Below are 22,150 nucleotides of genomic sequence, written 5' to 3'. Positions count from 1 at the left end.
ATATGAGGCCAAATGCTCAAGGAGTCATTACCCTGATCCAAAGGGGGCTTAACTAGTAGCACATGGTAGCCGGAGTTAACGCCACCTGGGTTAAGCAGGTGGCGTGCAGTACCATAGGATCACAAGGTCTGGACGGTTGTAGTCCGTCTGTGGATGATTGGCAGTTATGAATGAATGATAAACACTCATGCATGGGGATAGTAGATTACAGTCAGTGGTGTAGAGGAGGGCAGACACACTGAAAATATATTGAAACTATAGGGAGTGTTACTTTATTCATTGCGAACAGCGATCACCCAACTATTTTAACACCACTACATCACTGACACTGCACATAGTCTGGAGATATGCGTGTCCTGATTTCCAGGTCTACTGTATTGCGAAAGACCGTCTGCAAACCTTAAATTAAAATACATCTATAAAACAGGGTCACCAACCCGTGAAGATGACCCATCCTATGGTTGGATGAGGAGTCTGGAGTTGTCACGCCAACCAACCCCCCCAGGGGGAAGATGTACACCGTAGTGAAGTTCAAGACCCCTTTGACTCAGACTAAACTGCTATTCCAAATGCCTTCCCCATTGGCCAATCCAGACCCAGCTCCCCGCTGCAGGGCAAGTGTGTTACACAGCAATCCCACGACTAATCCCCTGGATATCTAAAATGTGGGCAAACGATTTACTAACACTGTCTTATGGTGCATGTGTAGTGCGCACGGCCGTGCTCTGCACTCTCCTCTTGTCGCCAGACAGCAGGTTCAGCTAGCACAACAACATGGATGGATAGACTACAGACGGCCCCACAGCTGCTGTCTATCCAGAATGATAGCACTGGGCATATTATGTATTTTGAGCCACTGCAGTTCAGTCTAACTTTTGAGAGCTGATTTGTTTCACGATTCATGCTGTTAAATTAATAATATGTTAACCATTTGACACTTTAAAGACGTTGACAATGATATATTACAGTTTTGAATATTAATTTGGGGTCCTTAGAAAGTGTTTCACTCCTTTGTCTTTTGGGATTGCATAGGTGTTAACATATATGGCTAATTGACAAGCTGAACCAATTAAGACTCGGCAGAAGTGAATAGTAGCCTAATACATTATTCAAATGACTGCTATACCTGCAGCGCTGCATATGTGATGTTTAAGTGTGCAGAGAGCCACACCAATTATCTGCATTGAAATACTTTTTTCTTTACCTACTCACAGTCTAAAGACGTTATGTACCTTTACTAACTTAAAAGTTCTAGCTGCTATCATTAAGGGAACTGTTATCATAATTCCTTACTGCCAAGAGGACCTGGTCTTAGTGAGTGTTAAAGCTTCAATAAATATTTTTTAATATGCAAGGTTTGCCTATTGTTTTTAACTGCTCTCTTTTTGACATCTTTGTCTTATTCCCTTTTCACACTATGGAGACAACCAGGACAGTACTGTGCTGGCTCCAGCAACTATGCTGGATGAGTAACTAGGCCAGCTCAGTACAGCTCCGCTTGGCCTGCCTCAGCTTGGCTAAGTAATGTGAAAAGGACATTACAGTCCTGTCTGTATCCAAGCCTGACCCTGTTTGCCCCCAAACCCACCAATCCCAGCCCAGCTCCTCCCTCGGCCTGGCTCGGAGCGGTTGCTATGAAACAATCTTGCATAATTAATTTACCCAACTGCATGCAAATATGTGGACAATTAACCCCTTTTGTTTGCATAATAAATTTGGATATTTAATGGGAGCTCATCTGCACGCACGCTGCTGGCAGGAACAACACAAAGCAGCGGCATTGTGTAAGAGAGGCGGAACACACACCCCTTCCCCATCCTCTCTCTCTGCAATCATTCCCCCCCAATACCTGAGAGACGCGCCAGATAGAGACTGTAAATTACCCCTAGCACTGCCACACTACTGTAATTACAACCCTGCGTGATGCACCAAGAGGCCCATTGATGTGCAGATGAAGATGGACTATGTGTGTTGCGCTGAAAGAACCCATGTTTTGGTTTTGCTCTGTCAAAAGAACAGCTGGGTTGCCATTTTCTCTCAAATTAGATTTCCACTGAAGCACTGTGCTGTTAAATTCAAAGGCGCATTACAGAAATGTTCCCTTAATTTAATTCAAAGAAGAGTCATGAGGGCAGAGTGACAAGTCAATCTCGAGCGATTCAAATTGGCAAAAAGAGGGAGAAGCTATATCCTCTTTATAATAAAGTTGAAAGGTTGAAAAGGTAAATGGTGGCTTCTATAAGTTTCCCGTCATACACAAAGCAGCTGGTATGACTCTCGCGATTTGGACCTGAACTGAAAACGATATTAGTTTGAAGTGAACTAGTACATAGCTGGGTAAATTATTTAAAAAATAACCATGAACGACAAATGTAAAACCTACTGCTAACATATTCAATTGCTATTCTTCAATGTGAGGAACAAACACCATAAACTGATTAACTGCCAAACCATTAACTCATCAAGTGTTTCTCCAGTCTTCTCCATTGAGATGACATACTTGAATACATCCCCTCACACTATCTCAAACCATACAAAAATACCTAAAGAGAGGACATTTAGATTTTTTTGCTTCACAACTGACTAAGTAGTGAGTGATAGTGTAAAGCACAGGTGAAGGTAGTACCTCTCTGCAGTATCCTGGGCTCTCAGCAGCCTGTGCAGCTCCTCTCCCTCGCTCTGTTTGTTTTCATATGGCAGTTTTAAAAAAAGAGGGTGTTTCTCCTTTGTGGGGAAACAGTGGTCAGTGATACCCCTGCCATGTGGAGAGACACTGGAGAGCCCAAACATAGGCTCCGCCCTCCTTGGAACTCAGTGCCCTGAGGATGACATGCAGGGTTAGGGCTAAGGGATAGCCCATCCGGGCCATCCCAGTACCAACCCTGCCTGTCACCCAACCCTCACAATCAATCATAACATCACAGTGATCTATAGAACCCTGGATGCGTGTAGTACAGTCCTTCACTTCCAATCATAAGACAGTCATCTACCTAATACTAATGTGTGTCTAATTACTTGTTTATTAGGCTACATATATGGAGGTCTGGCATGAGCTTTCACCCCGACTTCAGAGTGCGGTATAACCTTTACTAAAAGAAATAAGAACTTTATCATTCACAGTATCTGTGTGACCCTGGGTGATTGAATATCTGTGGAGAGGATTTTGCTAAGGGAAAATACATGTATATCTCATAAAGTGGTACAGTAGATGTTTCTGGAACAATTATCAAAACTAGTTACTGTTATTTAAACAATGCTACCGTATTGTCTTGTGATTAACCAAAGGTATATGCACAGATATGCCTACATGACAGAAACCATAGACAGTTTGTAATAAGAGTCGAGTTTTGAAAGGAGAGTCAAACAGTGTGACTGCCTTTAGCCTAGTGTGATTTAGATTTATTCAGTGGAAATAAAGAGAGCGAGAGAGTGGCTGTGCCAAACAACCTGGCTTATTTGACTGCCTCTGTCTCAGGGCTCAGAGCCTTTTCACATTTCTGATTAGCAGTCACATTTTATCACTCTGTAGACAACTCAATTTTCGTTGAGGGGAGAGGGAGGGGGTGAGGAGGCAGGCAGGGCTGGAGAGATGACATGGGGACCCTAGTGAGCCGAGAGCTGAAGCTGATAATTAGACTCGGGGTCAAAGAGACAGAATTATTTGGCTTGTGTAGACAGCAATTTCCTCAAGCCACATGAGATGAGATATCACAAGCTGTTACAAATGTGCACCGGGAAGCCATGCGAGTGGGGTCAAAGTCAATCTTATATTCCCCACAGCAATCCGAATATTGAAAGCACCAACTAACTAGGGACCGAATCATTTAATTTGACTCCTTACAAAAGGGAAGGACTGTCCCCTCAGTCTCAGCTTTCAATTTCAGGGGCTGGTTGAGTTCACAGCTCTGACATAGCCTGATAATCACGTCTGAATACTTCTCTCTTTATTTTAGACGAGAGAGAGAGTTGGATTCGGGGTTAAGGTTGGTGGTCATATGACTGTCTTGTCCTTCTAACTCATCAAACGTGGTAGAATTTAATGATGGGTTTGAGGTCTCCTGTGTATGCCCTCCCACTTGGCTCATAAAAAGTGCGTCTCAGTGAGCTATGCCTTTAGACTACAGTATGTGTATATGAGTGGAGACCTGTGTCCATGCTAACTCGGAACAGACTAATAGATTATGGAATCAGTGCATTCGAAAAGTATTCAGACCCCCATTTGTTACGTTACAGCCTTTTCTAAAGAATAAATGTTACCATCAGTATACACACAATACCCCATAATGACAAAGCTAAAACAGGATTTTAGACATTTTTGTAAATGTATTAAAAATAAAAACCTGAAATATCAAATTTATATAAATATTCAGACCTTTTACTCAGTACTTTGTTGAATCCCCTTTGGCAGTGATTACAGATTTGAGTCTTCTTGGGTATGACTCTGCAAGCTTGTCACACCTGTATTTGGGGAGTCTCAAGCTCTGTCAGGTCGGATGGGGAGCGTCACTGCACAGCTACTTTAAGGTCTCTCCAGAGATGTTCGTTCAGGTTCAAATCTGGGCTCTGGCTGGGCCACTCAAGGACATTCAGAGACTTGTCCCGAAGCCACTCCTGCGTTGTCTTGGGTGTGTGCTTAGGGTCGTTGTCCTGTTGGAAGGTAAACCTTCACCCCAGTCTGAGGTCCTGAGCGTTCTGGAGCAGGTTTTCATCAAGGACTCTCTGTACTTAGCTCCGTTCATCTTTGCCTTGATCCTGACTAGTCTCCCAGTCACTGCCGCTGAAAAACATTCCCACAGCAAGATGCTGCCACCACTATGCTTCACCGTAGGGATGGTGCCATGTTTCCTCTAGACGTGATACTTGGCGTTCCGGCCAAAGAGTTCAATCTTGGTTTTATCAGAGCAGAGAATCTTGTTTCTCATGGACTGAGAGTCTTTAGTTTCCTTTTGGCAAACTCCAAACAGGCTGTCATGTGCCTTTTACTGAGGAGTGGCTTCCGTCTGGCCACTCTACCATAAAGGCCTGATTGGTGGAGTGCTGCAGAGATGGTTGTCCTTCTGGAAGGTTCTCCCATCTCAACAGAGGAACTCTGGAGCTCTGTCAGAGTGACCATTGGGTTCTTGGTTCACCTTCCTGATCAAGGCCCTTCTCCACGGATTGCTCAGTTTGGCCAGGCGGTCAGCTCTAGGAAGAGTCTTGGTGGTTCCAAACTTCTTCCATTTAAGAATGATGGAGACCACTGTGTTCTTGGGGACCTTCATTGCTGCAGAAGTGTTTTGGTACCCTTCCCCAGATCCGTGCCTCGACAGAATCCGGTTTTGGAGCTCTACGGACAATTCCTTCAACCTCATGGCTTGGTTTTTTGCTCTGACATGCACTGTCAACTGTGGAACCTTACATAGACAGGTGTATGCCTTTCCAAATCAGGTCCAATCAATTGAATTTACCACAGGTGGACACCAATCAAGTTGTAGAATCATCTCAAGGATGATCAACGGAAATAGGATGCACTGGAGCTCAATTTGAAGTCTCGTAGCAAAAGGATTTGATTACTTATGCAAATAAGGTGTCGTTTTTTTTATTTTATGTATTTGCTAAAATATTGAAAACCTGTTTTGTCATTATGGGGTGTTGTGTGTAGATTGATGAGAACAAAAATAATTAAAGAATTTTAGAATAAGGCTGTAACGTAACAAAATGTGAAAAAAAGGGAAGGGGTCTGAATACTTTCCGAATGCACTGTATCCCAATCTATAAATCCATTGTCAACACGACAAAGACCATTTATAAGGAAGAGACCTCCTTTTCACTATTGTTTTTCATGTCAATGTACTGCACTTTGCTTTTGTTGAAGGTGAGGTTGGTTGAGACAACATGTAACATGTATTTCTGTGTCAGGTCTGAAATATACATGTGTTGATGTGTGATCTGATGTGTGGTTTCGACTAACTATTTTGCCATTGTTATGTATATTCATAGTCAAATTAGCTGGTCTTATAGACACTTCTGCACATTAGTTGCACATGGTGTGAACAATGTAGCTCCTGTTATTATATCTATCAAAATGCTGAACAGTATTACAGTACCAGGTAAGCGTATTCATCTGTGTAAATCTGTGTCTATCATAGAACATCTATTGAATCCTCCAAACACAAGAGAAACTGTAACATTCCAGCACACAACAAACCAACTCCTTCCTCTCCGCAGGCAGCATTGTATTTTGTCAGTCCAATACAACAAAATGGTATTTTCATATGGAAAGGTGTTTTTCAAATGAGACAGAAGCTAGTGAAAAGGCACAGGAAGCTAACAGGACAGATGTGTAATTATACTATTTTTACTGCCAGGAGCTGAGATGTGAGAGGGGAATTAGCATCACACCTGTGTATAATTGGCTAAATTAGCTTGTATAACGCCAGCTCTGAATAGTGGTGGACTTCAGGGGGAGGAGGTGTGTGGTGTTGGAAATCTAGGTTGTTGTTTAGACTCCCTTAGGAAACTTGTCAGGGGAGGAGAGGAATAGTCTGTAATCTCGGAGCTCATGGCAAAGGAACACTTGTGTGTCTTCAGAGTGCTGTTGACAAACACGAGGTAAATCAGGTAGTTCAGATAGCCGTACAGTACTGCTTATATTACAGTGCAGAGAAAACTTGTGTGGCTATTTAGTTTATAAACTCCACTTGTGTTGCGTTTAAGATGCATACATTGAGTCTCATTACAGTGTGCCGTGCCTCCTTGCCCAATGAAATTACATCAGACTATCCATAGTCCTCCTGTATGATTCTCATGTATTCATGGCAGGTTCCAGTTACTGTGTAAGATGGCTACTGTACATCGTCAAATCTATGAAATCCAGGATAAACTGAAAAAGTGACAGGGAGGGAATATCATTGTAGTATTATTTTATATTAGAATGGGATTTATTTACTTTACATATGGTGGTGCTATGAGCCTGACGATGGCATATCATAGCTCTCCATTGCTCATGACAGCTGGTGGGTCCTCTGTTCTGAGACTAGTGACTGGGCAGATGTTGTCCACATATGTTTCATGTGGTCTTCACGCAAGCTAGGGTACCCAAAGAACAAGATTGCTGGTGGCCAGCTGGGGACATGAAAGGGACACTTTAGTGAACAGTGCTGCAGTATGGATATGTCTATGACTTTTATCTGCATAGTGTGAAATGTTCTTTATATACTGTATGCCAGATTAATATGTCAAACATCCAAAAATATGGACCTTGACACTTTCAAAAGCCTGAAAAAAGTACATATTAAAAGGAATTGATTGTCTATTAGCGCCATCTATTGGTGTGTCGCTGCAATAATACCAAAATATTTTCATTTCTTTGTCCAACAGATGCAGAACATAGCCTAGTGTACATACAATTAATTTAATGATGAATAAGTTACGGAGCTCTATAAAGCAATGTATTTTTTTTACAGCATAGGGAATTTTGATTTTATATAACTTGGTGCACGTTTTTGTGATTTAATCATATGCTCGAATTGAGTGTGAGTGACATTTACCTAGACATTCGCAACTAACCATTCATTTTTCACAATACAACAGTACCGGTATTTCAGACAAATAAAATATATCCGAATAAGACAAAAAATATCTGAGTATGCATATGAATCAAGCATACTAAGAACATGTTATAAGCTAGATAGAAAGACATATCAGTCGGTTGTTTATTTATTTACCCATGTATTGCAGAGGAAAGCCCATAAAATGGTCAGAGACTCGAGTCACCGAAGTTTTAGAATGCTTTCTCTGCTACCGCACGGCAAGCAAAAACCGGAGCGCCAACAGCTTCTACCCCCAAGCCATAAAACTGCTGAACACTTCATAAAATCGCCACCGGACAATTTACATTTACATTTACTATATGCATACATTTATCTCTTTGTGTTATTTTATTAATTTATTTAAAATGTTAAAAAAATCATTGCACAGCAAATCAAGGGACAAAAAAAGTTGTATAGCACCTGTAATGTAGTTGACTTTTAATAGTATTTTTCAGATTGTCTTTTATTTTGAAAAGCTTTCGACATTTCTACCGGAATACACTTTGACTCCTCCCATTTCCGAATGTTTCGGTTCGGTTTGAAATTTAAACACCAAAGTAAGAACTTGAAGAGCACGAGGGAAATTTTAAAATATTGGAAAAGCTGACACTTTTGATTAAGATAGAAATCGAGTAAAAGTAAGATGCACGTTAACAAGACACGAATATACTCAATTTGTAATGTAGCTAGTTGGCTAGAGTTTAGCTATGCACGTCTAATTGAGTTTACAAATTTGATAACGTTAGCTTGCTAACGTTAGCCTATGGTATGCATTTTTTTGCATGAACTAGCTAGAATGTACAGCCAAAGTTAGCTAAATAACGAAGACGAGAGAGTAATTGGGTCATTCCACGAATTCTTAAATCTCGTTGCTACATGCAGATACCATTTGAGGAAGCCTATAAAATGAGAGTTTAATCTAGTTAACTTAACTGTTAGCTAAATGTGCATACCTAGCTACATACCCATAGCTCTAGGGTGTATTCATTCATTTGGTTACAAAGCGTTTCTAAATGACACGGGGAGGGACATACCTGAATATGTCCAATAGAAACGATTTTAGTTGCTGTTAAAACAATGACTGTATACATGTGTGTAAATATATCTATGTGTGTGTGTATATATGTGTGTGTGTATATATGTATGTGTGTATATATGTATGTGTGTGAATGTATGTATATGTGTGTGTGTGTGTGTATATGTGTGTGTGTGTGTGTGTATATATGTGTGTATGTATATGTGTGTGTATGTATATGTGTGTGTGTGTATGTGTATGTATGTATGTGTGTATGTATATATGTGTGTGTGTGTGTGTATGTATACGTGTGTGTGTGTGTGTATGTATACATGTGTGTGTGTGTATGTATAAATGTGTGTGTGTATATATATACATATGTGTGTATGTATATATGTGTGTATGTATATACAGTGCCTTGCGAAAGTATTCGGCCCCCTTGAACTTTGCGACCTTTTGCCACATTTCAGGCTTCAAACATAAAGATATAAAACTGTATTTTTTTGTGAAGAATCAACAACAAGTGGGACACAATCATGAAGTGGAACGACATTTATCGGATATTTCAAACTTTTTTAACAAATCAAAAACTGAAAAATTGGGCGTGCAAAATTATTCAGCCCCCTTAAGTTAATACTTTGTAGCGCCACCTTTTGCTGCGATTACAGCTGTAAGTCGCTTGGGGTATGTCTCTATCAGTTTTGCACATCGAGAGACTGACATTTTTCCCCATTCCTCCTTGCAAAACAGCTCGAGCTCAGTGAGGTTGGATGGAGAGCATTTGTGAACAGCAGTTTTCAGTTCTTTCCACAGATTCTCGATTGGATTCAGGTCTGGACTTTGACTTGGCCATTCTAACACCTGGATATGTTTATTTTTGAACCATTCCATTGTAGATTTAGCTTTATGTTTTGGATCATTGTCTTGTTGGAAGACAAATCTCCGTCCCAGTCTCAGGTCTTTTGCAGACTCCATCAGGTTTTCTTCCAGAATGGTCCTGTATTTGTCTCCATCCATCTTCCCATCAATTTTAACCATCTTCCCTGTCCCTGCTGAAGAAAAGCAGGCCCAAACCATGATGCTGCCACCACCATGTTTGACAGTGGGTATGGTGTGTTCAGGGTGATGAGCTGTGTTGCTTTTACGCCAAACATAACGTTTTGCATTGTTGCCAAAAAGTTCAATTTTGGTTTCATCTGACCAGAGCACCTTCTTCCACATGTTTGGTGTGTCTCCCAGGTGGCTTGTGGCAAACTTTAAAATACACTTTTTATGGATATCTTTAAGAAATGGCTTTCTTCTTGCCACTCTTCCATAAAGGCCAGATTTGTGCAATATACGACTGATTGTTGTCCTATGGACAGAGTCTCCCACCTCAGCTGTAGATCTCTGCAGTTCATCCAGAGTGATCATGGGCCTCTTGGCTGCATCTCTGATCAGTCTTCTCCTTGTATGAGCTGAAAGTTTAGAGGGACGGCCAGGTCTTGGTAGATTTGCAGTGGTCTGATACTCCTTCCATTTCAATATTATCGCTTGCACAGTGCTCCTTGGGATGTTTAAAGCTTGGGAAATCTTTTTGTATCCAAATCCGGCTTTAAACTTCGTCACGACAGTATCTCGGACCTGCCTGGTGTGTTCCTTGTTCTTCATGATGCTCTCTGCGCTTTTAACGGACCTCTGAGACTATCACAGTGCAGGTGCATTTATACGGAGACTTGATTACACACAGGTGGATTGTATTTATCATCATTAGTCATTTAGGTCAACATTGGATCATTCAGAGATCCTCACTGAACTTCTGGAGAGAGTTTGCTGCACTGAAAGTAAAGGGGCTGAATAATTTTGCACGCCCAATTTTTCAGTTTTTGATTTGTTAAAAAAGTTTGAAATATCCAATAAATGTCGTTCCACTTCATGATTGTGTCCCACTTGTTGTTGATTCTCCACAAAAAAATACAGTTTTATATCTTTATGTTTGAAGCCTGAAATGTGGCAAAAGGTCGCAAAGTTCAAGGGGGCCGAATACTTTCGCAAGGCACTGTATATATATGTGTGTATGTATTTATATATATGTATGTGTATATGTGTGTGTGTGTGTGTATGTATATATATGTGTGTGTGTATGTATATATATGTGTGTGTGTGTGTGTGTGTGTATGTATATATGTGTGTGTGTGTGTATGTATACATATATATATGTGTGTGTGTATGTATATATATGTGTGTGTGTGTGTGTGTATATATATATATATGTGTGTGTGTGTGTATTGTCGTGGAAATTTCCTCTATCTACCAAATCATGAGAGCAAACCACACACAAGTCAGAGTTAGTTATCACAAAGTCCATCTTTAATTATATGAGCTCTATCACAACCCTGTGACTCTCATATCAATTCAGTGTCTATCAATGAATTCTCTGAGAGTCCCTTCCACATTTCAACTGAGATCCTTTATAGCAAAGACACACACAGGAATAGACAGCATCGGCATAATTCATCGTTCAGCTTTGTCTCCTAAAACATGTTCTTTTCTCAAACTCAGAACCATAAACCAATCCTCCATATCAACAGGCATATATCAAATCCATCCTATCTTGACAAGATCACAGAGACACACTGACTGGCACACAGACATTGTGGAGCCAAGAGATACACGCTTGACCTCTCCCCTCTCTCCGGCCCAAGCAACTTAGTCTTGACATAGAACAGATACTGTAACCCCCGCCACAGTATTATACAAAAATAACATTCTGATGAGAAGTAACTTACAAACATTTTTTTAAAATTTATTTCACCTTTATTTAACCAGGTAGGCAAGTTGAGAACAAGTTCTCATTTACAATTGCGACCTGGCCAAGATAAAGCAAAGCAGTTCGACACATACAATGACACAGAGTTACACATGGAGTAAAACAAACATACAGTCAATAATACACTATAAACAAGTCTATATACGATGTGAGCAAATGAGGTGAGATAAGGGAGGTAAAGGCAAAAAGGCCATGGTGGCAAAGTAAATACAATATAGTAAGTAAAACACTGGAATGGTAGATTTGCAATGGGAGAATGTGCAAAATAAATAAATTAATTAAATACAGTAGGGAAAGAGGTAGTTGTTTGGGCTAAATTATAGGTGGGCTATGTACAGGTGCAGTAATCTGTGAGCTGCTCTGACAGTTGGTGCTTAAAGCTAGTGAGGGAGATAAGTGTTTCCAGTTTCAGAGATTTTTGTAGTTCGTTCCAGTCATTGGCAGCAGAGAACTGGAAGGCCAAATAAATAATTGGTTTTGGGGGTGACTAGAGAGATATACCTGCTGGAGCGTGTGCTACAGGTGGGAGATGCAATGGTGACCAGCGAGCTGAGATAAGGGGGGACTTTACCTAGCAGGGTTTTGTAGATGACATGGAGCCAGTGGGTTTGGCGACGAGTATGAAGCGAGGGCCAGCCAACGAGAGCGTACAGGTCGCATATGATGAATATAAAACATCTTACCTATGTTACCAACCAATTCTGATTATTCCCCATACAGCTATATATGTGTGTATGTGTGTATATATGTATGTGTATATATATGTGTGTATATATGTATGTGTGTGTATATGTGTATATATATGTGTGTATATGTATATATATGTGTGTGTGTATGTGTGTATATATATATATATGTGTGTGTATATATATATATATATATATGTGTGTGTGTGTGTGTATATATATATATATATGTGTGTGCGTGTGTGTATATATGTGTGTGCGTGTGTGTATATATGTGTGTGCGTGTGTGTATATATATGTGTGCGTGTGTGTATATATATGTGTGCGTGTGTGTATATATATGTGTGTGTGTATGTGTGTATATATATATATATATATATATATGTGTGTGTGTATATATATGTATGTATATACGTGTATGTATATACGTGTGTGTATATGTACATATGTATGTGTGTATATGAATATACAGTTGAAGTCAGAAGTTTACATGCACCTTAGCCAAATACATTTCAGCTCAGTTTTTCACAATTGTTGACATTTAATCCTAGTAAATATTCCTTTTCTTAGGTCAGTTAGGATCACCACTTTATTTTAAGAATGTGAAATGTCAGAACAATAGTAGAGAGAATTATTTATTTCAGCTTTTATTTCTTTCATCACATTCCCAGTGGGTCAGAAGTTTACATACACTCAATTAGTATTTGGTAGCATTGCGAACAACTTTTGGGAACTTTGTCAGGTCCATGCTCAAGCCTCGGACTAGTCACGAAACGTGGTGATGCCTTCAATTGTGAAATCAGGTTATAAAAAAATTATATTAGAACTTACTCTGCAGACTGTCCATGGTGTTTCTCATTCAGCTGCTCGAAATTTGAAACATGTCCACAGGAAAGTATTGTTTACTCAACTTTTAGAGTGCTTTACTGAATAATACATTTTTATCACCTGGCACATGCACAAAATCATGTAAACACACATTAGTATGTGTCCATGGTGTGCATGTGCCTAGGGTCATGACGAAACATCTTGATCGCTTCACACAATCGGCTACATTTAGACATGCAGGCCCATTCTGATCTTTATTCACTAATTGGTCTTTTGACCAATCAGATCTGATTGAGAAGATCTGTGTTCAGGCAAAATATAAATGAGTGGAAAAAATGTCAGAATTGGGCTGCTTGTCTAAACACAGCCAGACCAGCTTGTTGGTTTAATAAAACTACTTCCTGTGGATATTTTGCCCCAATTTTGGACCAGCTGAAGGACTCCATGGACAGTCTGGCGAGTAAGTTCAAATATAGTGTTATTCCCAGACAACTGGTAAATTAAATTCAAATGTGATTTTAAGGAAAATTCTGGCTTTCAAGGTTAATTTCCACAATTTTGCAGGCATTTGTTTTAGATTGTATACCAATAATTGGTCTGATTTATTTTTGCAAGCCTTGGACCATCTTTGGCTGCATGTGCGTTAGACGCATGCACATGGACCAGAGCTAACACACTCACAGAGAGTGGGCCCTTGCCCACCAACAAAAAGTAAACAATGGAGCCAAAGTATTCCAAGACATTTTCACATGCAAATAGCACTTATTGTTATGATGTATCTGTAGTGCTCAAGGAATTACATTACATGCAACAGTAGAGTGTTGGAGGTGGGCTTGATTCAGCTGGGGGTTTGTACTTTTGGGACTATTCCATTGGCTCCATTCTACAAAGCAAACTAGCTTAGGTGAAATTACATTTTATTTGTCACATGCTTCGTAAATAACAGGTGTATACTAGTGGTGAAATGCTTACTTACAGGCCCTTCACAACAATGCAGAGAGAAAATAATCTAAATAAATAATAGACAAATTATAACACAAGGAATAAATACACAATGAGTAACGATAACTTGGCTATATACACAGGGTACCAGTACAGAGTCTAGTGTATGTGATGAGTCAAACAAGTAAGTGCAGAAATTGTTAAACGTTTAACTATTTAGCAGCCTTATGGCTTGGGAGTAGAAGCTGTTCAGGGTCCTGTTGGTTCCAGACTTGGTGACTGGAACCAACAGTCTTTGACCATTTGTATGGCCTTCCTCTGACACCGCCTGGTATAGAGGACCTGAATGGCAGAGAGCTCGGCCCCAGTGTGTATTTGACAGTCTAGTATGTTGAAAGTTCTCTAATACAGCTATGACATTCATTTTTCAGGCAATTTCCACGTGAATAATTACGTTTCGGTCTGACTATTGAAAATGAAGAGGAGGATTCGAAGATCTGAGCAGGAATACTCAATAGACTGTGAGTGATCAGTATGAAGGCCATTATGTTGTTGTAGTATAACATTTTGATGACAATGGTGAACGAACACACGCGCATGATCAAACCACCCTAGCAGAAAGTTATGGTACTTCTCTCTATTTTAAGGTTGTGCACTTTGTAAACTCAATGAAAATTGTCCGGACAAATATGGCGAGAAGATCACACTTAAGTCACATGAACTCACTGTGCACTACTTTTGCCTGGTAAGAGAGAGGGAGTGTGTTTGTGTGTTTGTGTGTGTATGTTAGAATTACTCATTGTTAAAGTAATTGATTATGGCCTAGCTTGAACCAAAATATTTTCTCAGTGTGGAATATCATTATTCAAACAGTAGCAATCTATTTGTTTTATTGTTCAGTTGTTTACTAAAGGAAGCTTAAATGTACAGAATGTTTTCGGTGTCTGATTTTTACAAATATTCCAGCTGATGTCAAGTGGAGTGTATCAGCGTGGCGAGGAAAACGAAGGCATCTATGGCTTCTTGGTGGATGATATTAAACAGGAGGTCAGCAGATCCTACAGACTAGTAAGTCAGTGTGTTCATTCATGTTGAGTGAGTATTTATATAGCCTACTTTACTGTTTCTTTATAGGCTAGGTACCATTCACCCTCTTCAGCTGAGCAGGCACTTTGACGCTTGCTGCCATAGAGATACGGTACAAAACACACACAAACATGTGTTCTATTTAAATCTGTGCTTGCCATGGCCCGCATGGTCTCCGAGCTGTTTCAGTAGAATAGAGTTTTACTGAGTGGCTTGACACCAGGTAGAGGTCAGGAGCTTGATCACTCACCGAGCAGAACTGCTGCTCACCCCTGCTGAGAGACCACTGAAAGTAGTGAAGTCTGTACAAGTTGTTTAGTATGGTGTACGTTTGTATCAGGGTTAGCCCAATCCTAAAGTGTTTGTCCACTCCAAGCCCAAGTAGCATTTTTATCACGAGAACCGTTCTGTACATATTTTTGATTTAGCCTTCAATAGTTTCTGGTTGCTTGGATTCTTGTTCAAAAACGTTATTGTGTCGTCAATGTACATTTTTGCTTTCTGTGTACCTTGTGTTTTAGAAGTGTGCAGTCTGCAAGAAGAACGGTGCCTCAGTTGGGTGCTACATCAAAAGCTGCCGGAAAATGGTCCATTTTCCATGTGGCAAACAACACCAATTCATCTTTCAATTCACAGACCCATTTCCGTAAGTGACCATGATTATATTTTACCAGTGTGTTTTGTGTCTAGAGATTCTAAACATAATCCACAGCAGCCATGGCAAACATAGTAACAAGGGAAGAATTCTGCTCAATTCTTGTTTTTGAGATTAGAAATATATCCTTTATTCAAAAATAATGGTTAAGTCTTATTGGTCTTCATCAGAATGAAATCCGCACTCTTATCTCACAGAAACGTTGTTTAATGCTTTGGTGCACCTCTGCTTGTTTTTCCCCAGCTCCTACTGCAAGGATCACAGTCCCACCCAGTCGCTGCCAGTCTCGTCCTGTGTCAGTGAGCCCCTGTCTTGCTCAGTGTGTCTGGATCCCATAGAGGCTGTTCTCTCCTACTCCGTCCTCAAGTGTCCTGCCTGCCATGGCAGCTGGTTTCACAGAGACTGTGTGCAGGTACTGACATCCAAACTAGCAGTGACCCTCTTGAGTGAATGTGTGAACACATTATTTATAAGCAACTTCATACTATATAGAAGGTGTTGTAACAGGGCTTTACATAGTGTGGCATAACCCTTATTCCAACCTCTATCTAGCCTTACATTGGCATATACAGTGCCTTGCGAAAGTATTCGGCCCCCTTGAACTTTGCGACCTTTTGCCACATTTCAGGCTTCAAACATAAAGATATAAAACTGTATTTTTTTGTGAAGAATCAACAACAAGTGGGACACAATCATGAAGTGGAACGACATTTATTGGATATTTCAAACTTTTTTAACAAATCAAAAACTGAAAAATTGGGCGTGCAAAATTATTCAGCCCCTTTACTTTCAGTGCAGCAAACTCTCTCCAGAAGTTCAGTGAGGATCTCTGAATGATCCAATGTTGACCTAAATGACTAATGATGATAAATACAATCCACCTGTGTGTAATCAAGTCTCTGTATAAATGCACATGCACTGTGATAGTCTCAGAGGTCTGTTAAAAGCGCAGCGAGCATCATGAAGAACAAGGAACACACCAGGCAGGTCCGAGATACTGTTGTGAAGAAGTTTAAAGCCGGATTTGGATACAAAAAGATTTCCCAAGCTTTAAACATCCCAAGGAGTACTGTGCAAGCAATAATATTGAAATGGAAGGAGTATCAGACCACTGCAAATCTACCAAGACCTGGCCGTCCCTCTAAACTTTCAGCTCATACAAGGAGAAGACTGATCAGAGATGCAGCCAAGAGGCCCATGATCACTCTGGATGAACTGCAGAGATCTACAGCTGAGGTGGGAGACTCTGTCCATAGGACAACAATCAGTCGTATATTGCACAAATCTGGCCTTTATGGAAGAGTGGCAAGAAGAAAGCCATTTCTTAAAGATATCCATAAAAAGTGTTGTTTAAAGTTTGCCACAAGCCACCTGGGAGACACACCAAACATGTGGAAGAAGGTGCTCTGGTCAGATGAAACCAAAATTAAACTTTTTGGCAACAATGCAAAACGTTATGTTTGGCGTAAAAGCAACACAGCTGAACACACCATCCCCACTGTCAAACATGGTGGTGGCAGCATCATGGTTTGGGCCTGCTTTTCTTCAGCAGGGACAGGGAAGATGGTTAAAATTGATGGGAAGATGGATGGAGCCAAATACAGGACCATTCTGGAAGAAAACCTGATGGATTCTGCAAAAGACCTGAGACTGGGACGGAGATTTGTCTTCCAACAAGACAATGATCCAAAACATAAAGCAAAATCTACAATGGAATGGTTCAAAAATAAACATATCCAGGTGTTGGAATGGCCAAGTCAAAGTCCAGACCTGAATCCAATCGAGAATCTGTGGAAAGAACTGAAAACTGCTGTTCACAAATGCTCTCCATCCAACCTCACTGAGCTCAAGCTGTTTTGCAAGGAGGAATGGGAAAAAATTTCAGTCTCTCGATGTGCAAAACTGATAGAGACATACCCCAAGCGACTTACAGCTGTAATCGCAGCAAAAGGTGGCGCTACAAAGTATTAACTTAAGGGGGCTGAATAATTTTGCACGCCCAATTTTTCCGTTTTTGATTTGTTAAAAAAGTTTGAAATATCCAATAAATGTCGTTCCACTTCATGATTGTGTCCCACTTGTTGTTGATTCTTCACAAAAAAATACAGTTTTATATCTTTATGTTTGAAGCCTGAAATGTGGCAAAAGGTCGCAAAGTTCAAGGGGGCCGAATACTTTCGCAAGGCACTGTAAATGGTTTGTGAAGCACCTATACAGAGGGTTTATGAATGTTTCATAAAACTGTTAATTGTGACTGCATGCAGTCTCTTATCTATTTTCTATCTATTCCACCAGAACCAGGCTCACAGTGCTGCCATGTTCTTCTTCAGATGCACTCTGTGCAACAACAAGGACATGTTCCAGCAGGAGATGCTCCGGATGGGAATCCACATACCAGAGAGGTATTAGTCACCTTCTAGAACATTATTCATCACTGTGCCTTTTCCAGGGTCTACAGGATGTGTTGGGGGGGGGGGGGGGGGGGGGGGAGCAGAAGTCTAATTTCTATTGTATTAGTGTTGTGGCATTATGAGTTTTAGCTAAAGTATTCTGTATCTGTGTGCCATAGAGATGCAGCCTGGGAGCTGGAAGAAAATGCCTATGGAGAGTTACTGCAGGTGTACCAACACTGTGATGCCAACAAATGTCTCTCCCACAGTGGTCGGACAAACTCTTCACGCACTGGGTAAGCTCTACTGTAGTGTGGGTATGGCTGAAATGGTTGACTGGCAAAAATTTGTTTATTACTCAAATAAATTTGAGACTAATGAACGCGATTCCACGCTTCAAGACTGCTTCGGTCACGTGTACTGGAATATGTTCCGCATTGCTTCCAACAACAACATTGACGAATACGATGATTCGGTGAGCGAGTTCATTAGAAAGTGCGTTGACGATGTCGTTCCCATAGCAACGATTAAAACATTCCCAAACCAGAAACCGTGGATTGATTGCAGCATTCGCGTGAAACTGAAAGCGTGAACCACTGCTTTTAACCAGGGAAAGGTGACCGGAAACATGACCGAATACAAACAGTGTAGCTATTCCCTCCGCAAGGCAATCAATCAAGCTAAGCGTCAGTATAGAGACAAAGTAGAGTCACAATTCAACGGCTCAGACACAAGAGGTATGTGGCAAGGTCTACAGTCAATCACGGATTACAAAAATAAAACCAGCCCTGTCACGGACCAGGATGTCTTGCTCCCAGGCAGACCAAATAACTTTTTTGCCCGCTTTGAGGACAATACAGTGCCACTGACACGGCCCGCAACCGAAACCGAAACCTGCGGACTCTCAGCCGACGTGAGTAAAACATTTAAACGTGTTAACCCTCGCAAGGCTGCAGGCCCAGACGGCGTCCCCAGCCGCGTCCTCAGAGCATGCGCAGACCAGCTGGCTGGTGTGTTTACGGACATATTCAATCAATCCTTATCCCAGTTCCCACATGCTTCAAGAGCGCCACCATTTTCCCTGTTCCCAAGAAAGCTAAGGTAACTGAGCTAAACGACTACCGCCCCGTAGCACTCACTTCCGTCATCATGAAGTGCTTTGAGAGACTAGTCAAGGACCATATCACCTCCACCCTACCTGACACCCTAGACCCACTCCAATTTGCTTACCGCCCAAATAGGTCCACAGACGATGCAATCTCAACCACACTGCCCTAACCCATCTGGACAAGAGGAATACCTATGTGAGAATGCTGTTCATCGAGTGTTCATGAATGGACACGAATGCTGTTCATCGAATGCTGTTCATGTGAGAATGCTGTTCATCAGCATTTAACACCATAGTACCCTCCAAACTCATCATCAAGCTCGAGACCCTGGGTCTCGACCCCGCCCTGTGCAACTGGGTACTGGACTTCCTGACGGGCCGCCCCCAGATGGTGAGGCTAGGTAACAACATCTCCACCCCGCTGATCCTCAACACTGGGGCCCCACAAGGGTGCGTTCTGAGCCCTCTCCTGTACTCCCTGTTCACCCACGACTGCGTGGCCATGCACGCCTCCAACTCAATCATCAAGTTTGCGGATGACACAACAGTGGTAGGCTTGATTACCAACAACGACAAGATGGCCTACAGGGAGGAAGTGAGGGCCCTTGGAGTGTGGTGTCAGGAAAATAACCTCACACTCAACGTCAACAAAACAAAGGAGATGATCGTGGACTTCAGGAAACAGCAGAGGGAGCACCCCCCTATCCACATCGATGGGACAGTAGTGGAGAGGGTAGTAAGTTTTAAGTTACTCGGCGTACACATCACGAACAAACTGAATTGGTCCACCCTCACAAACAGCGTCGTAAAGAAGGCGCAGCAGCGCCTCTTCAACCTCAGGAGGCTGAAGAAATTTGGCTTGTCACCAAAAGCATTCAGAAACTTCTACAGATGTACAATCGAGAGCATTCCGTTGGGCTGTATCACCGCCTGGTACGGCAACTGCTCCGCCCACAACCATAAGGCTCTCCAGAGGGTAGTGAGGTCAGCACAACGCATCACCGGGGGCAAACTACCTGCCCTCCAGGACACCTACACCACCCGATGTCACAGGAAGGCCATAAAGGACAACAACCACCCGAGCCACTGCCTGTTCACCCCGCTATCATCCAGAAGGCGAGGTCAGTACAGGTGCATCAAAGCAGGGACCGAGAGACTGAAAAACAGCTTCTATCTCAAGGCCATCAGACTGTTAAACAGCCACCACTAACATTGAGTGGCTGCTGCCAACACACTGACTCAACTCCAGCCACTTTAATAATGGGAATTGATGGAAATTGATGTAAAATATATCACTAGCCACTTTAAACAATGCTACTTAATATAATGTTTACATACCCTACATTACTCATCTCATATGTATATGTATAAACTGTACTCTATATCATCTACTGCATCTTTATGTAATACATGTATCACTAGCCACTTTAAACTATGCCATTTTGTTGTTTACATACCCTACATTACTCATCTCATATGTATATACTGTACTCGATACCATCTACTGCATCTTGCCTATGCCGTTCTGTACCATCACTCATTCATATATCTTTATGTACATATTCTTTATCCCTTTACACTTGTGTGTATAAGGTAGTAGTTTTGGAATTGTTAGGTTAGATTACTCGTTGGTTATTACTGCATTGTCGGAACTAGAGGCACAAGCATTTCGCTACACTCGCATTAACATCTGCTAACCATGTGTATGTGACAAATACATTTGATTTGATTTGTCTCGTATGTCTTTTTGGTTTTCAGATGGTTTCAAATATTGCGTTGCATGCTCTGTGGCTCAAGAGGTACACACCGAAAGTGTGCTTCCCTCAACACTTCTGAGACTGACTGGGCTTGTGAGGACTGTGCAGCAGCTGTGGATGCAACAGGTGCTCTATTTGCCGTACTGTATTTGTTTTGGTCTAACTGAACAGTGAAGTTATGACCAGACCAGTTATGATAGGAATGAAGAACTGATTTTTATTATGTGTGTGTATGAAGTCTCTACATCTGTTATAATCAGTCTTCTTTCTTGTTTAGCTTCACTACCCAGACACACTGACTCTCCACAGCCCGCTGGGCAGAGAAGAAGCAGGTCTTCTAAAAGGAGTCTTATCCTGACCCCTCGTCAATCACCCATAGTCTGTAAAAGGTACTGTACGTTATTGTCTAGCATTGTCTTCAGACAAAAATCCATGGTGCCCTTCGGTCAGGGGCTGGTCTATTGATAGTGCTGTCGGCCCTGGACCACACATTGTCCCTGGAGGCATGGGTTCAAATCCCGACTGCGCCATTTTCCATTCTATGTCCCACTCTCCATATCTCAATAACTACATATTCACGGTATCTATCAATAAAAACAAAATACGTACAAATAATAATAATTATTATTATTGGCGACATAGACCAAGTCCAGATGTTTTCCAGAGCAATTGTTTAGTTTTTCATTACATGCTGTGCTAAGAACACATCAGCCATATTGGAGATAAACAGATTGTTTTTAATGATGGGTAGGCCATCGTTGTCGGGAAGCTCTGCTAAAGAGATCCTACAGGAGCTTGCCAGTCAGATATCACAGCACCACCCGTCCATGCCAGTGGTGGTGAGTGGGAACAAGGTCCTGGAGGCTGCCATGGAGCTAGTGAAGAGGAGCGACTTCAAGCCGTCCCATGCCCTGGCGGTGAGATTTACAAGCAGCAAGCACATTCCCAGCTCTGGCAACACCCGACACTTCCTCAGCCTCCTGGTGCAGCAGCTGCAAAACACCATCTTTGAAGGTCCCGATGGTGCCAAGAACCTGACTCTCGACGCACAAGGTGGGTCAATAACTCCCCTCCCCCCCCGCCCCCCTGTACACAACACGCTCCAGCTCTCTATCATAAACTCACACTACCACCATCCCTTGCTGAGTCTGGTGTCATAAACTCACATTCGTAGTTATGTTTTGGTCGTGCTGAGCGATGAATGCTTTTTGTGTTCGGTTATAAAAAATAATCACAGATATTGGTTTCGATTATTGGGATTGAATGCTGTATCAACACAGAATATAACAATTAATAAAAGTCC

General features: G+C 41.5%; 1 protein-coding gene across 2 annotated transcripts in view; it reads left to right on the top strand.

The window, feature by feature from the left end:
* Window positions 1-8,092: 8,092 nt before the first annotated feature.
* LOC139374215 (G2/M-phase specific E3 ubiquitin protein ligase) overlaps window positions 8,093-22,150 on the top strand; it is a 29,208-nt gene continuing 15,150 nt past the window's right edge. Inside the window, exons 1-11 of one of the 2 annotated variants that reach the window (XM_071115236.1) lie at window positions 8,093-8,209; window positions 14,283-14,372; window positions 14,499-14,596; window positions 14,818-14,919; window positions 15,459-15,583; window positions 15,836-16,004; window positions 17,888-17,994; window positions 18,162-18,278; window positions 20,849-20,973; window positions 21,125-21,236; window positions 21,599-21,900. In XM_071115236.1, coding sequence (XP_070971337.1) covers window positions 14,327-14,372; window positions 14,499-14,596; window positions 14,818-14,919; window positions 15,459-15,583; window positions 15,836-16,004; window positions 17,888-17,994; window positions 18,162-18,278; window positions 20,849-20,973; window positions 21,125-21,236; window positions 21,599-21,900 — 1,303 coding nt within the window. In that variant the 5' untranslated portion in view covers window positions 8,093-8,209; window positions 14,283-14,326. The remainder of the gene's footprint in view (window positions 8,210-14,282; window positions 14,373-14,498; window positions 14,597-14,817; window positions 14,920-15,458; window positions 15,584-15,835; window positions 16,005-17,887; window positions 17,995-18,161; window positions 18,279-20,848; window positions 20,974-21,124; window positions 21,237-21,598; window positions 21,901-22,150) is intronic. The other variant, XM_071115237.1, reaches the window with a different exon arrangement.

The sequence above is a fragment of the Oncorhynchus clarkii genome, chromosome 19, assembly GCF_045791955.1.
Source record: "Oncorhynchus clarkii lewisi isolate Uvic-CL-2024 chromosome 19, UVic_Ocla_1.0, whole genome shotgun sequence".
Classification (NCBI taxonomy): Eukaryota; Metazoa; Chordata; class Actinopteri; order Salmoniformes; family Salmonidae; genus Oncorhynchus; species Oncorhynchus clarkii.
This window is presented reverse-complemented; position numbering and strand designations above follow the sequence as displayed.